At 41.3% G+C, this 13632-nt stretch overlaps 1 protein-coding gene across 2 annotated transcripts in view; it reads right to left on the bottom strand.

Annotated features, from left to right (window-relative positions):
* Positions 1-13407, bottom strand: part of LOC311264464 (calcium-independent phospholipase A2-gamma-like) — a 23922-nt gene extending 10515 nt beyond the window's left edge. The window contains exons 1-8 of one of the 2 annotated variants that reach the window (XM_084365342.1): positions 13191-13407; positions 11624-12915; positions 9920-10069; positions 8302-8453; positions 7869-7963; positions 6448-6619; positions 5370-5427; positions 4803-4994 (exon numbers count right to left, since the gene is read on the bottom strand). In XM_084365342.1, the coding sequence (XP_084221468.1) occupies positions 4803-4994; positions 5370-5427; positions 6448-6619; positions 7869-7963; positions 8302-8453; positions 9920-10069; positions 11624-12847 (2043 nt within the window). In that variant the 5' untranslated portion in view covers positions 12848-12915; positions 13191-13407. The remainder of the gene's footprint in view (positions 1-4802; positions 4995-5369; positions 5428-6447; positions 6620-7868; positions 7964-8301; positions 8454-9919; positions 10070-11623; positions 12916-13190) is intronic. The other variant, XM_084365343.1, reaches the window with a different exon arrangement.
* Between the last annotated feature and the right edge of the window lie 225 nt (positions 13408-13632).

Below are 13632 nucleotides of genomic sequence, written 5' to 3'. Positions count from 1 at the left end.
TGATTAATTAGGGAAGCATTACATAAGCAATGGACATCTGATTATGCCTGTCACAATAACCAGACTGTTTTCCAGAGAGAGTCATTCAATCGATAAAGTAGATAATTAGGCTGCTATTAAAAACTCTCTTGTGCAGTCTCAATACTTCTAAATCTTCAAAATCAATCCAAGCTGTTTGTGCATAAAAGAAAGAAACACATAATCAGAAAAATATAATCTGCTCATTGAGTAAAATTAATCGGCCAAATGGCATCCAATCCACATAAAGGCCACCACTGTCAGAACGTGAGGATGAGAATGACAACAGTGTCAGTGCCACTCTTAAGTGGTGGCCAGGTCAAGTCAGAGGTCTTCATGCCCTATTATCTGATTATGCCGGCCAGTTCTCCTCTTTGCTTTTTTTCGCTTCATAGGCCCCAAAGGTCACATTGAGGTTCAAGTCATCTTCCCAGGGCTGTCAATAGAGGAGGGACGCATCTGTGAGAGTGCCAACTTCGCCGCAGGCAGGCAAAGTAATTGAGATCTACTGTGCACAGTTACCTTTTCCCACACATTCTGTGAATACATGACCACACATGTGCAGCCAGTATTGAAACAATGAATCATCCCTGCCAGCTGCAGCCATTCAGATTAAACCGTGACAATTCCTGCAGTGATATAAATGGGTGAAGAAGCTCCTTGCTCATATTTACTCTGTCTGGATTCTTCGGGGCTTTATGTACATATTTGACAACTTCATATTTGAAAGCATAATGTTTCTGTCTATCATAATAAGTAATCTACAGGGCAATTTAAAGCTAATTTCCCGGCCGCACACATTGAGAGGAGACTGAACACACACACTTGCATATAAATATATTGTAATACGAGGTCTAAAGCTGTGGTTTATATTCCAGAAATCTCTTCTGGAGCCACTGCAGTGAGAGGCTTGCTATAAGTGGTGCAGCACTGCGAGAAGGTGAGGGGGTTAGAGACAGAGGAAGATGCGGAAAAGCTTTTACTTAGCAGTCAGTCAACAAAATCAGTGAACTGGCCTAATCCCCAAACAAGTGTGCCAGTGCAATCAAGTAGCAGAGCATGTATTTAACTGAACAAAAAGGGCAGTCGGTGGGGTAAGGTGACAATGACAGAATCCGTTTGTGCGTGTTTATACTCAAGGGACAAAGACCCTGAATCTGAAAGGAGGAAGCTGTCTGCAGCTGGGCTCACAAGTCTGAGCTCCATCCTCCAACAGTCTCCAGGCCGAACTCCCAAGGCTTAACACAGGAGAAGAGGGCTGGGATAAGGAAGCAGCTAAAAGCTCAGATTCATACTCTGCCGTCGCCACCCTGACTCCACCATCCTTCCTCTCCTTGTCTGAGAAGCACTGTGGTGCTGAGTTTGTAATTTATGACCAATAACTTCACCTCCACTGGCCTTTACAAGGAAAAGAGAGAGAAGAGAAAATGGAGATCCAAAAGGTTATGATTTCTTGAACTGCACTTTTGGACTAGCACTTAATTATGTGAGATCGTATGCCCCTTCTTCCTCTTTTCTCACACAGAATCAAACAGTCTGAGTTTTCTAGCCAAAGCTGCCATTTTAATGACTTCTTAAACTCGTATATGACTCATTCCCTGTCATTTCATAGCAGCGGACAGTATGGGTTTGCTGATATGACCTACTCCGTTTTAGACAGTGTGAATTCTCACTGCTGAGTGTCATGCCACATTGGGGCTCTCAAGGGTGCCGCACTGGGGGTGGTGGCCCACTGATCCAATGCCTCCCATCAAATGCTGGCAGAGGTGGGCACAAAACATGCTCCCATTCCTCCCCACCGCCTCAGGAGACGCCATAGCAACTAGCGGAAAGAATCGGGCCCTCCTCGCCATTCCACGCATGCCCTGGCATCCATTGTGAAATGTCTGAAGTCTTCTACTTCTGTGTTCTTTAGCACAGAGATAACTGAGAGGGCTTTAATGTGGAACCTCCCTCCCTTCATCTTCTTCTATTTTTTTGCTCGTCTCCCCCTTGTCCCCCCTCACTAAGGCATCCTCTTCATGGCTATGGCAGCAAGTGTGAGGCTTTGATAAAACCATTGCCGCTTTTCTTCAAAAGTCTTGCTCCGAGTTAAAATTTCCCCTGCATTACCAGTCTGAATCTGGCTCCGGCAGATTTCCATTCCAGGCTGCACAATCACAGAAACATCAACGAACAATCACAACTTTCTTGAAAACGCTGCTTGAGAATTCCGGCATTCGTGCAGCACATGGCATGGCAACTCTCCTGTGCTCGCCGTACAAAAGGATGATTGTTTGGGGCCTGAATTAAGTGGAAAACTCTGTGGGCGTTTGTGGAAAAGAGCGAGATGACTCTCTCTCTAGGGAATCCTGACATCACACAGACAGCATGTTATGCTCACGACTGGTTTAAGTGGCTCAAGTAGCCAGCAAATAAAGCCTTCAGGCTGGGTGGCATTTTGAAGATGGTCAGGGAAACTTACTATGAATGATGTTTTTTGACTTTTATTCTGGTTTAAGCTGCCCCAATTATGTGCACAAAAAGGATACTTTAAGTGTTCTCATTCTAGTTTAAATAAGATTTAGCAAAGACATTTACTCTAGATTTTGCTAATAATGACATAATGGGTGCCTCTGTGAGCTTTGATTAAATAGTCAATTTTACACGTGTTTGCAGGTCTTGGTAGTTCCACTACTACTAAAGTTTCTAGCCGAAGATCAATGTTCTGATTTTCAAAACCCTATGCTTTCTCAAATAGCAAAACCGAGCTAACAAATGCTGGTGGAATATCTAGTCATAGTGAATGCAGGTTAAAACTATTCCAAAAATAAAAAGAGAAAGAAATGAGCAACAGCTCAAATCACACAGGAATTGTCCGTCAAGGCAAAACACCTCCTTAAAAATGTTCTTGAAAGATTTATTAGCCGGTGAAAAAACATGAGCAAGGCAGAAAAAGTGCTTGTTAGTAAATCAGAACTGAAGCTCTCTTTTTCTCATTTCATTCAGCTTTTCATTTTGAAGTTTCCAAATTAAATGAAAATAAAGTGTGAATGTAACCAATTTCATGTCAAAGGTGTTAAATATATTAAACTACTGACGGTGTCTCATCTTCTCACAGTGTGAGGTTTCCTGCTGGCGGCTAACAGAGTTTGGAAAAGCACTTCCATAATTAGATTGTCTGTCGTTTCATTCTAACGAGGCAGATGTAGCAGTCAAACAGTTGTGTGTGTGATGAAGGCAGCGCTGCACTGGGCTAATTTATGCATCTCAGAGTAGGGTGAAACCTGCTAGACGGCATGCTGGGGGAAATCTCCCACCACAGGTGGGGTTTCATCAACCAGTCTCTTTCATTCTCTTCCCCTGAACTTACCCATTCACCTACACAACTAACACAGCTTCCAATTAAGAGTGTGGGAGCGTGCCGACATGGGATATTGCCTTTGATGCAAACACATGCTCATTCACGTGTTTGCTGTGTCTACGTTGAGTTCTTCAGTCTTTACACCACGTGTGTTTGAATGTCAATTCAAGGAGCTATTGAACACAGGCAACATCGACAGAATACTCAAACAGAAGCAGAGCATTACGTCTTACATCTCTGTTCTCATGCGTGCTTTTGACCACAACAAAAGTTCATGCTCGTTATCTAAGACACTACTCAGGCGGTTTCTTATTTCTTCTGTTTACTGACTAAGCCCTTACTGAAAAGCTAAAGGCAAACAGAGCCATATGTATTGATCAGTAAAACGGTGGAGTGGACCGGCGGTTTGTTATGTCACTGATGGCTAATGCATGACTGTTTAGTGGAGATGGATTTAAGTGTGTCTCACTGCGACTCCACCCGTCACTCTGCTGTCAAAATGTAACTGACTGGAAATAAACACTGACAGGAGGGAAACGCAGTTCCTCCCTCTCACTTGCAGAGGATTTTTCTCATTAGGCTTCTCGAAATCCTTCAAACTCCCCACTGACTGTGCACAGCATTTAAATCCAACACTCCAACAGAAAGCCCTGTATTACTGTATCAGAGGACTGCAGTGAAATTGTCTCTACGTGTGTAAATATAATGTGAAGAAGGGTGTGAAAGAGAGCATGAGTACGAGGTAAGTCTTTACAGGAACACTGAGCATTAAATATCACAGTATTTCTCTGGCTAAGCAAAAGTCTTCAAGCTTTGTACAGTGAGGCAGATTTTTGTTTGTGTATTGGAGTATTACAATTTCACTGAATAGCAATAATATGGTGTGAGAGCAGCTTTGTAAGAGAAAAATATGTGTTTTTACCAACATTTCCAATAGCCCCTAAATTAATTCTCTGATACCGACAAAGTTATATTAATTGGACTCATTTTGACCCAAGTAACTCAAGAGGAAATGTTGGTTGATACGTGAGACAGGATCAAGAGTTATGGGTCAAAAAGTGGCCTCACCTTTGGCTTCGGGGTAACCCAAGAAGGCTTACTTTGGGAACTTGACTATCAACCCAGTAATTTTTACCACAATCAGAAAAAGCAGTGCAGTGATACAGCTCACCTTTTTATTTTGTGTCTTCACAGTGTAGAGTATCAAAAATTGCAATAAATTATCAAAAGGAGAATATCCCACATACTAATAATGCATTTGGAGTCAGAGTCCCTTTTAAATGTAATAATGTATAATATAATAAGTCCACTCACTGCAAGTGAGTTTGATCACTCTCTCTCTTCTGTAACAGTGATAGAGAGGTAAGTTGTATCATTTAATCATTAAGCTCATCATGACCACCCTTTTCACTACCCTGTTAATGCTATAAGTGGGACTGACCTGGTGGAGATCATTTCCCAAGGTGAACTCCTGGAAGTATCCGGGGGCTGCTGACGTGGCACGGATGGCCTGCCAGAGCTGGTGCTGGCAGCCCCCCAGGTAGTGAGAACGCACCCCGGGATGCAGGTTGTAGTTCCTGAACACATAGGCCCTCAGAGTGCCCCGGTTCACAATGGTGCTCACCGCTGCCACCTACAGGTCAAGAAAATTACATATACCAATTTTATTTTTCAGCATGAGGCAGCATTTTACAAGCAACAAATTTAAAATGCAGACATAACATCTGGACCGACATTCTGACAGGTCAATTTAATATCATCTCTGTTCTGTGAGCCTCGACAGAGTCTGCTGACATAAAAAATCGTATATACTTCTTTACCCACACTGTCCTATATGGCTTTAGAGTGAATTTCCCTTCCCCTTGTCATGCAGCAGTATGCAGGAAAGAGATAGAGAAAGGAGCTTTCTCTGTAATACCCCGCTATACAAGGTGAGACGAAGGCTCACTGGTCGGTGTCAGAACAGAACAAGAGGGGAGAATGAGTCAGACCATCTTCTAAAGCTCACCTTGGGGCATTCAGGGTTTCTTGAAGTCTCCACCAGGAGGTGAGAACCCATTTTCTCTCTGCGGAAGGGAAGATAGGATGATGTTATTTTCTGGATTAGTGAATTTTGGATAGCAGTGAGACTTGTTACAGATTTCTTTCTGCAAGCTTCACAAAATCCTCCTACATACCAGTAAATGAAACTTCAAATCATTTTGTGATCACCATTATTATTTCTGTTCTAAAGGTTTGTAGGCCATTTACAACAATCTGTGTGTACTTGATTTAACTGCTTATAATATTAAAGCATCCAGTGGCAGTTTCTACCCTTTTATATTAATAAAGTTATATTAATTCACTTTCCATAATATGTGAAAAATTGAAATTTGCTTCAGTTAGGTTATCCGTCACTGTGAACATCATGTCTGCTTTTATTTTAATCCAAGACTAGGACTGCAATTTACGTACTTACTTAACTATTTCTGCATTCAATTATTCTTCAAATTATTTTCATGATTAATCCAAGAATCATTTGGTCTATAAAATGTCAAAAAAAGACTCTTTGTTCACTGCCATAAATGAAAAAAAGGAGCAAGTCTTAACATTAAACAAGCTAACACCAGCAAATGATTTTTTCATCAAAAAAAACAACAACAAAAAAACGGGAAAGGATTAATTGATTATGAAAATAGCTGCCAGTTAATTTTCTTTCAATAGACTTATCAATTAATTGAGTGATTGTTTTAGCTCTTTTCAAGACACACTATTGTTGCACGGCAATGTAGTACAGACTTTGAGAAGAAATCTGCAGTTTAATAGAAAAGCAAAATCACACAATTTTACATAATTTTGACAAAAACAAAGAGCAGACATGATGTTTACTTTGATGGACTCCCTAATTTTAGTCACCTCCAAATCATTTTATGTTTACTTTCATAAAGTAGTGAAAATTAAAAACATTCAAGAAAGAAAGGATTAAAGAAAAGCACATAAACAATAACGTGCTTTTGAATAGTTTCACCACATTCATGGCATTTCAACATTGCTCCACATCACATAAGCACAACCACCACCCTGCAAGCAGTGAAAAGGGAACTTACTTGAGGATGTTTTCCCATGCCTCGCTGTCATAGAAAGCATGGCTCCAGCCCATCTTCACGGTGCCAACAATGACGTTCTGCTTGAAGACGTCTGAGCCCAACTTCCGGTAAAGATCATCACACTCGTTCAGTGGGATTTGGAACACACCGAGCATGAACCCAAGTATAGCACCTGAGGGAAAAACATACGCAAACATTCAAATAGGGAAAGTCACTGACAGGTACAGGCAGATGAATCACACAAAAGCACATTAAGTATGAGAGCTGCAGGCTCTCCTGTGGGAATGCAACAAGATAATCTTGGTAATACATGAGCAAACAGGTAGTGTACCACTTGTTCCTCTCAAGGTGTGGGGGTGATGAGAGGTTAATTGCCTGGAAGAGTATCTGTTAAAAGTGACATAACTATCGAGGACTGAAACTGCCAAGATTAAAATAAATAAATAAAATGGGAAAGCGAATAAAATGGTGACTTAATAGATAAATAATACAGAAGCAAATTAAAACAGAAATATCAATTTATGTAACATTTCGTGAATTGATTAATGCCTTCATTTATTTGTAATGTTATTTTTGGTAGATGTAGGTGCTAATGTAGTTATTGAGCCATTTATTTAATAATTTATTTGTTTTTGTTTTTGGCAGTTTCAGTCCTCAATACAGTTTCAGTCCTAGGATCATCATTTTCTAGCAAGTGCATGGGATTATCTGGGCCATTACAACTGCTTTTTCTTAATGATTGACGATCCTTGACAGGATTTCCAAGCCACAATAGTGCTATGGGGGCAGAGATGGGGTGTACCTGAATATTGTGGGTGAACTAAACAGATGTCGCCCAGATGGGTTTTAAATGTGTGAACATCATTCGATCTAGCAGGCAGATTACATTGTGCTTTGACAACATTGACTAAATGTGAAAATGAAGTACCTCCAACTGTTGGGGATTAAGACTGAGAGAGCCGATATGAACTGAGGACAAACAGAGACTTCTGGTAGTGATTAAAGGCCAATGTGCTGTGCAAATAAAATGTAGTTTTTCAGTCTGCTGTGAAATTAATACAACCAAGTGGCAGATGGAGAAGACAGTTTGAGGATGGGCCACAGCAGCCCCTTGTGGTGATTTTGCATAGAAGGGAAAAAGTAAGAATCAAATGAAGCAATATCAATTTATGAGATATATTACTTTATAATTAAATTTAGACAATTGTCAAACAGCTTCACTATGGTCTAACTTGAGTCTGAAACAGCAGGATAAACATTAGAGCGGTGTTAGTGTTGAAATTAGGTCAAAACAAGTAGAGCAACAAATGGGTCAGAGTGTGATCAGTGCTGCTGCCAGTCCAGCCTGCACTGTTGCACTCTGCTCTCATAATCCAGACACATAAATAAACATTCAAAAGTAGAGCAGGAGGATGGCGTACCTGTGCTGACACCACAAATATAATCAAACAGTTTGTAAATGGGTTTGCCGGTCAGTGCCTCCAGCTTCTGTAACGTCTGAAGTGCAAGAATTCCCCTGAAAGCACAAAGTCAGACACAGACATACACAAAGAGCCATAAATTAGTAAGATGACAACCGCAGCACACAAATTGGCCACAAAGAGTGACAGTTGATTGATTTTCCAGCTAGAATAACAAAGACAAATGGGAAATAAATCCCCATTAGTTTAACTGAATGTTTCTCAAGACTATATTCATTTGACAGATTGAAACAAAAGAAGATAATAGAAGCAGTAAATTGTTTTTCAAAGCATGGCCTTGGCTGCAGCAAATGCCATTTAGTTCCACTTTGAAAAGACTTGACATCAATGACTCTTATCTTACAATAAGATAAAGAAAGAGCAGAACTTGTACCTTAATCCTCCTCCATCTATAGACAGGATCCGTATGCCCCGGCCTTTAACAGGTGTATGGTAGCCCACAAGAGCGAGGGCTTCTCTAACTGCTGCCCTCAGGCCTGGGTCACTGGCCTGTTTCAGACGCAGAAGGCAGGGGACAACCTTCTCCTGTGGAACACAAACGTATTTAGGCTGTCAAAAGTGGAAATGAAAAACACAATATTTCCACCATGAAAGGCCAATTCTGATCATGCAGCAAACAGGAGATGGAGCTCAAATTTGTGAGGGTCTTGGACACAAGCTGCTGGAGCTACCGCAGCATTAATCTGTCATCCTGCTGTATTTACCCTCTATCCTTGTATTTGTTTTCACTACCGGCTGTGATGCGTTGCTCCAATTCTGCTGCTTGTTTTCTTTCAGCGTGCAGTCACTCAAACAAGGGCACAGACAATCAATTCTTCCTGAATGAGCGGTCGATCTCACTGTCTCTCTCAAATTAGCTGGAAATTGAAAAGTTTTGCCATTTTGAAAGTCAAAGTTTAATCAGAATGCATTTAGCAAACAAGGTGGGGTCATTTGCGATCAAAAATTTATGCATATGAAAGAATGCAGGCAGTGCAAAATTGTTCTAATCGCAGCAATTGACTGTTTAAAAAGTGCAATATGTAAGAATTGGCCACTAGACTCCCTCTAACTGTAGCTGACGTTAGCTTAGTTAGCAGTCTGGAATGGGAGCTTGGGGATCAGGGAAGTGTTGGTGCTTACACTGGTTAGCATGCTTACTTCTCTGCAACATCTGCAGTACATCTGAACTGTTATTTCTTTCTTCATTTTTGAACATTGAAAGGTTAGCCTTTAATACGTAAGAATTTAGTTAATTCTTACACATTGCCCCTTTAATGGCTAACCATACCTTTAAGACATTGGATAATACACAATACCTGAAAGCTACAACCAACAGAATCAGTGAAACCCTCGGGAGACTTCTGTGCTGAGGTGACATGAAACTGTCATGATGTACATTGAATGATAGAATTGGGATAAATGATTGTGGGGAGTCAGAGGACCTTTTTTCCTCACAGCACAATTGCATTGAGACCAAATTCAGGTCAATTGCCACAATGTCACCACAGTGGTCTACTTTCTCCTGCCTCCATTTTTATAGCTCTAAAAAATAATTATTCTACACTAACAGTATGTTGAGCTAAACACTGTCCTTTGTTCACACGCTAGAGAAAGTGTTCTTGGTTTGAAACGGGTTCACATTTAATATGTTCCTGACACCATTACAGATAAGGCTGAGACATAAATAAATGCTACGGTACGCAGTCTGCATATAGTTGCCACGCTCTTGACATTTTGCCGGGCATGGAAAGATTCTCAAACACAAGCAGTAGTCCAGTATCTACGTTATTTACATGCTACAGCTGTTTAGCAATCCAGGCCACATATAACACTATCATGTATGCATGAAAAGCATGCTGCAGTAAACACTGTCTTGACACCATGAGCTAGTGTCAGACATAAGAGTTTTTGCTTTTGTATATGATAAGCAGCACCAGACACTCTGCTGACAAAACGTGAATATGCTAGCATTCTGCAAAAAAGGGGGAAAGAATGCACAGATTTCTTACCTTGACTGCGACAACACTAGTCTCTGGAAACTCCAGCAGATGGTAGCTGAGGTCCTCCACCCTGTTGATGTAGACTCTTACATCTGATGCCCTGTGGAGACCCTGCACCAGAGCCCGAGTTCGATTGTCCACACTCACCCTGGCAATGATCTAGGATAAAAACATGGTGTACACGTCATTTAATAAATAATCAAAAACTAGTAACGAATTATTATAGCCATTATCGTTTTATTTATTTCTCCCCTGGCATCCTAGACTAGGAAGGGGGTAATAAACAACACAACACTAGCCTACAGTCCGAAACAGGACTGATATTAAGTTGATGAGAAACGAAGCTGGCTTCACCTCCACAGGCCAGACTCCAAAATTTTACTTTTAAGCCCCTCTGAAAGATAGAACAAGCCAATAAAATAATTATATACTTTGAAATGCTAAGTGTCGGTATATGGAAAAAATGATAATCACTAAATCAGACTATGGAATCTGGATCAGATTTGTCCCGACTCAAGCTATAATAACTTACTTCTAAAGGTTCCCAAATGTGAACCAGCCACTAAAATCCAGGGTTGGTTAAATCAAGAACAGATTCGTGACAAAAGCTGCTGCTCAGTAACTGTTATTATTCAAAACCACCGTGGATAAACAGAGAAGCTTGTCGGCACACATTTCTTGTCTGGCCCTTGGATTAAATGTAACAAGAGAACTGGAACACAACCCTTCCGTATATCACATCAATCTACTGTATATCACCAGCCAAAGGACATATGTCACGTTTTGTTTCTGCTGCAGGATATGGAGAAAAAAAAAAATCATATTGCGATTATTTTTACAGATATTACGATTGCAAAATGATTCACCATTAGTGGGAATAATTATTTTTGTGTCACAATATTTATTTTAACTGAAAAAAATTAAAAACTATTCAAATTATGGTGACGTGAGATTTGTTGGGGTCTACAGCACTGTAGTTGTTCATTATAATGCAGTTGTTTATTGTTTTTTTATCTTTATCAAGAAATTGCAGGTAATAATATTTGAATTGATTGCGCCGACCTTGTTTCTTGCTATGTACTCAGTAAAACAAAAATATATTTTTAGTTCCTTAAAATGACTTAATCTGACCTTGACATAACTAAATGTCAGTTTTGTTTATATCTCCACACCATAATAGCCTGGTTTGGCCTATATACTATAAAGTACACACCTTCCACGGCCCTCTGATGTCACAAGGGAGTTATTTTTGAAACTAGATTCCCAGAACTCAGACAGCACGTCAGCATACTACATTGACATTAGACATATAGAGTGGCAAGAGCTGTGGGCAATGTGTGGACAGGAGGCACCAAGCTCTGCTGGACCAGATTCTCAGAACTATCTGATGAGGAAATCATGTTTCACTCAAACATAGACACAAACCATATCCCATATCATGAGAACCTGTGCTTGAACTAACAGGACAAAATGTTTACAAAATTAAACTCCAGACAAAAAGGAGCATGCTTGTTTTATACAGACCACATCATTATCACTTTTGGATTCTTTTCAGTGAAATTAAATGCAAAAATGCAAAGCGTGATTGCAATATCTGTCACAATAATAGCAATAGGATTTTTTTTGCATGTCATTCATCCTTGGATTATTGAGATGTTATTTGCCCAACATTAGGTAACATTTACAATTAAACATTGCGTTTTGTTGACCTACCTTTTCCCTTTGAAGCAGAAGTTTCTTGGCTTTCTCCTCTGCAGCCTTCTGCTCCTTACTAAGTGCGGCCTCAGCCTGTTTGACTGGCGCATCCTCAGACTTCTTCACCTCCACTGCAGCGCTTTTGGACTCTGCAGTTCTAAACTTGGGGACCAGGGGTGCAATGTAGCTTCCCACAAAGGCTTGTACAGTGGGAGCCGAGTAGGACAGGTAGTGTCCTAAACCCTTCTTGGAAGCAGGTGGGTTAACTGGAGCTGCAGAGACTGTTTTATCAGACACTGATACGAGGTTGCTCGTTTTTTGACCCTGAGAGGAAGCAGAGGAGGAATCAACATTGTCCACTTTCTTGTCCTGAGTCTTTGTGCTGCTGCCAAAGTATGAGTTGATGTGATGGGCCAGGTAGTTGTAAGTCTCATCCAGGCTGACTGAAAGGGTGCTGGGATGGAAAAGTGCTGTGGTTTGTTTGGAAGTTGTGCTTTTGCTCTCAGAATCGCTCGGTGGAGGTTTAAGCTCCTCTTGCTTCCTGGTACCATTGGCTTTGACAGCGGGAACAACACGTCTCAGCCTTTTCTCCTTAGGTTCACACTGACTTTGAATTGTGACAGCTGCATGGGAAGAGTTGTGAGGATGAGTGGAGGTAGTGGCACTTGCATCAAACGTAGCAGCAGAAGTTGGAATAGAGGGACTGGCAGGAGATGAGTCACATATGGGTGTAGCAGATGCAGAAGGGGGAGCAGCAATAATGGAAGCAGGACTAGGCGTGACTGCAGTTTCCTCAGTTTTTGGCGTTGACTCAACACTAGCCTCAGCCTTTTTTCCAGCCTTTAAAGCATTGGGTTTGAGTCTGGCGATTTTGGAGAGAAGTTCTGTATGTGTCCCACTCACAGCTTTAGAAACTGTGTCCAGTGTGTTCCTGACTCGCGACATGTGTTGGCTCAGACCAGCAGACCACCTTGAGGCTGAAGTGTTCAAACACAGGGTGCTGGTGTGGAGACCAAGCCTTTGTCGAAACTGATTAGATTTCAAGAACCATCCCTTGCGCCCAGTGATCCTCAGGTGTTGGATGTGCCTCCAGCTGAGATAGCCAACCTTGTTGCAATAAGGTTGTTGTACCCGAACCCTGCAGTGAGAGGTACCAGACAAGGGAGGTGATGTATGTCTCTGCCACAAATGAAATGCTCTGCTTACTTTCACCCAGGTATTTGGAGCCCATTTATGACTCATTCTTTCAGATCACAAGAGTTTGTGCCATCCAAAGCAATATTAGGTTTATGTTCTCCCTTTCCAATAACCTGGTGATGATAAACAAAACAAAAAAACGTACACATGAAAGGACGAAGACAGAAAAAATGAAAATGATGAGAATGGCATGTCAAATAAAAACACTAACATTGCTCCTAAATAAAGTTCGAGCCTCGTTTCTAAATGATCCTACCTGCTAACTGAGAGGACAAAATAGCTAGCCGACAGTAACAACAACACATTTCAACATCACCTAGCAGTTAGCTCTACAGCTAGCTAACTCGCCAGCCTTCATAAAGGCCACACAAGTCATAATAAACCATACCAGTCATTTTATATCGTCGTATAATGGAAGTCGGGAGTCGTTAAACACTCTCATTAGGTCGCTGTCCTTCGCAAACGATTACACCAAAGTATAACAGCGTACGGCAATACATACGGTCACTCAACCTGACACTTGTTTCCAGACTGACGTAGGGACGTCGGTCAAAAGAAAAACAATGGTCATGTGACGGCCACAGTGCTCTGCAATTGGCTGTTTATCGTTTGACCCCTTAAATGGAGTCTTTTGATTGGTTGAGGAAATTGTCCCCACCGTTTAACCACTGCAGTAGAGGGACAACTTTGATAATCACCGGCGTACACCGAACCATTCCTCAATGGGCGGAGTCGACAAGCAGTGTTTAAATTGCGTTCCCACCCTTGCACGCGGGATTCGGGCGTGAACAAATGGAGCGCCACGCTGGCGGCAGGACGTTCTGATGACT

The sequence above is a fragment of the Pagrus pagrus genome, assembly GCF_965226575.1.
Source record: "Pagrus pagrus genome assembly, chromosome: 10".
In the NCBI taxonomy this organism is placed as follows: domain Eukaryota; kingdom Metazoa; phylum Chordata; class Actinopteri; order Spariformes; family Sparidae; genus Pagrus; species Pagrus pagrus.
This window is presented reverse-complemented; position numbering and strand designations above follow the sequence as displayed.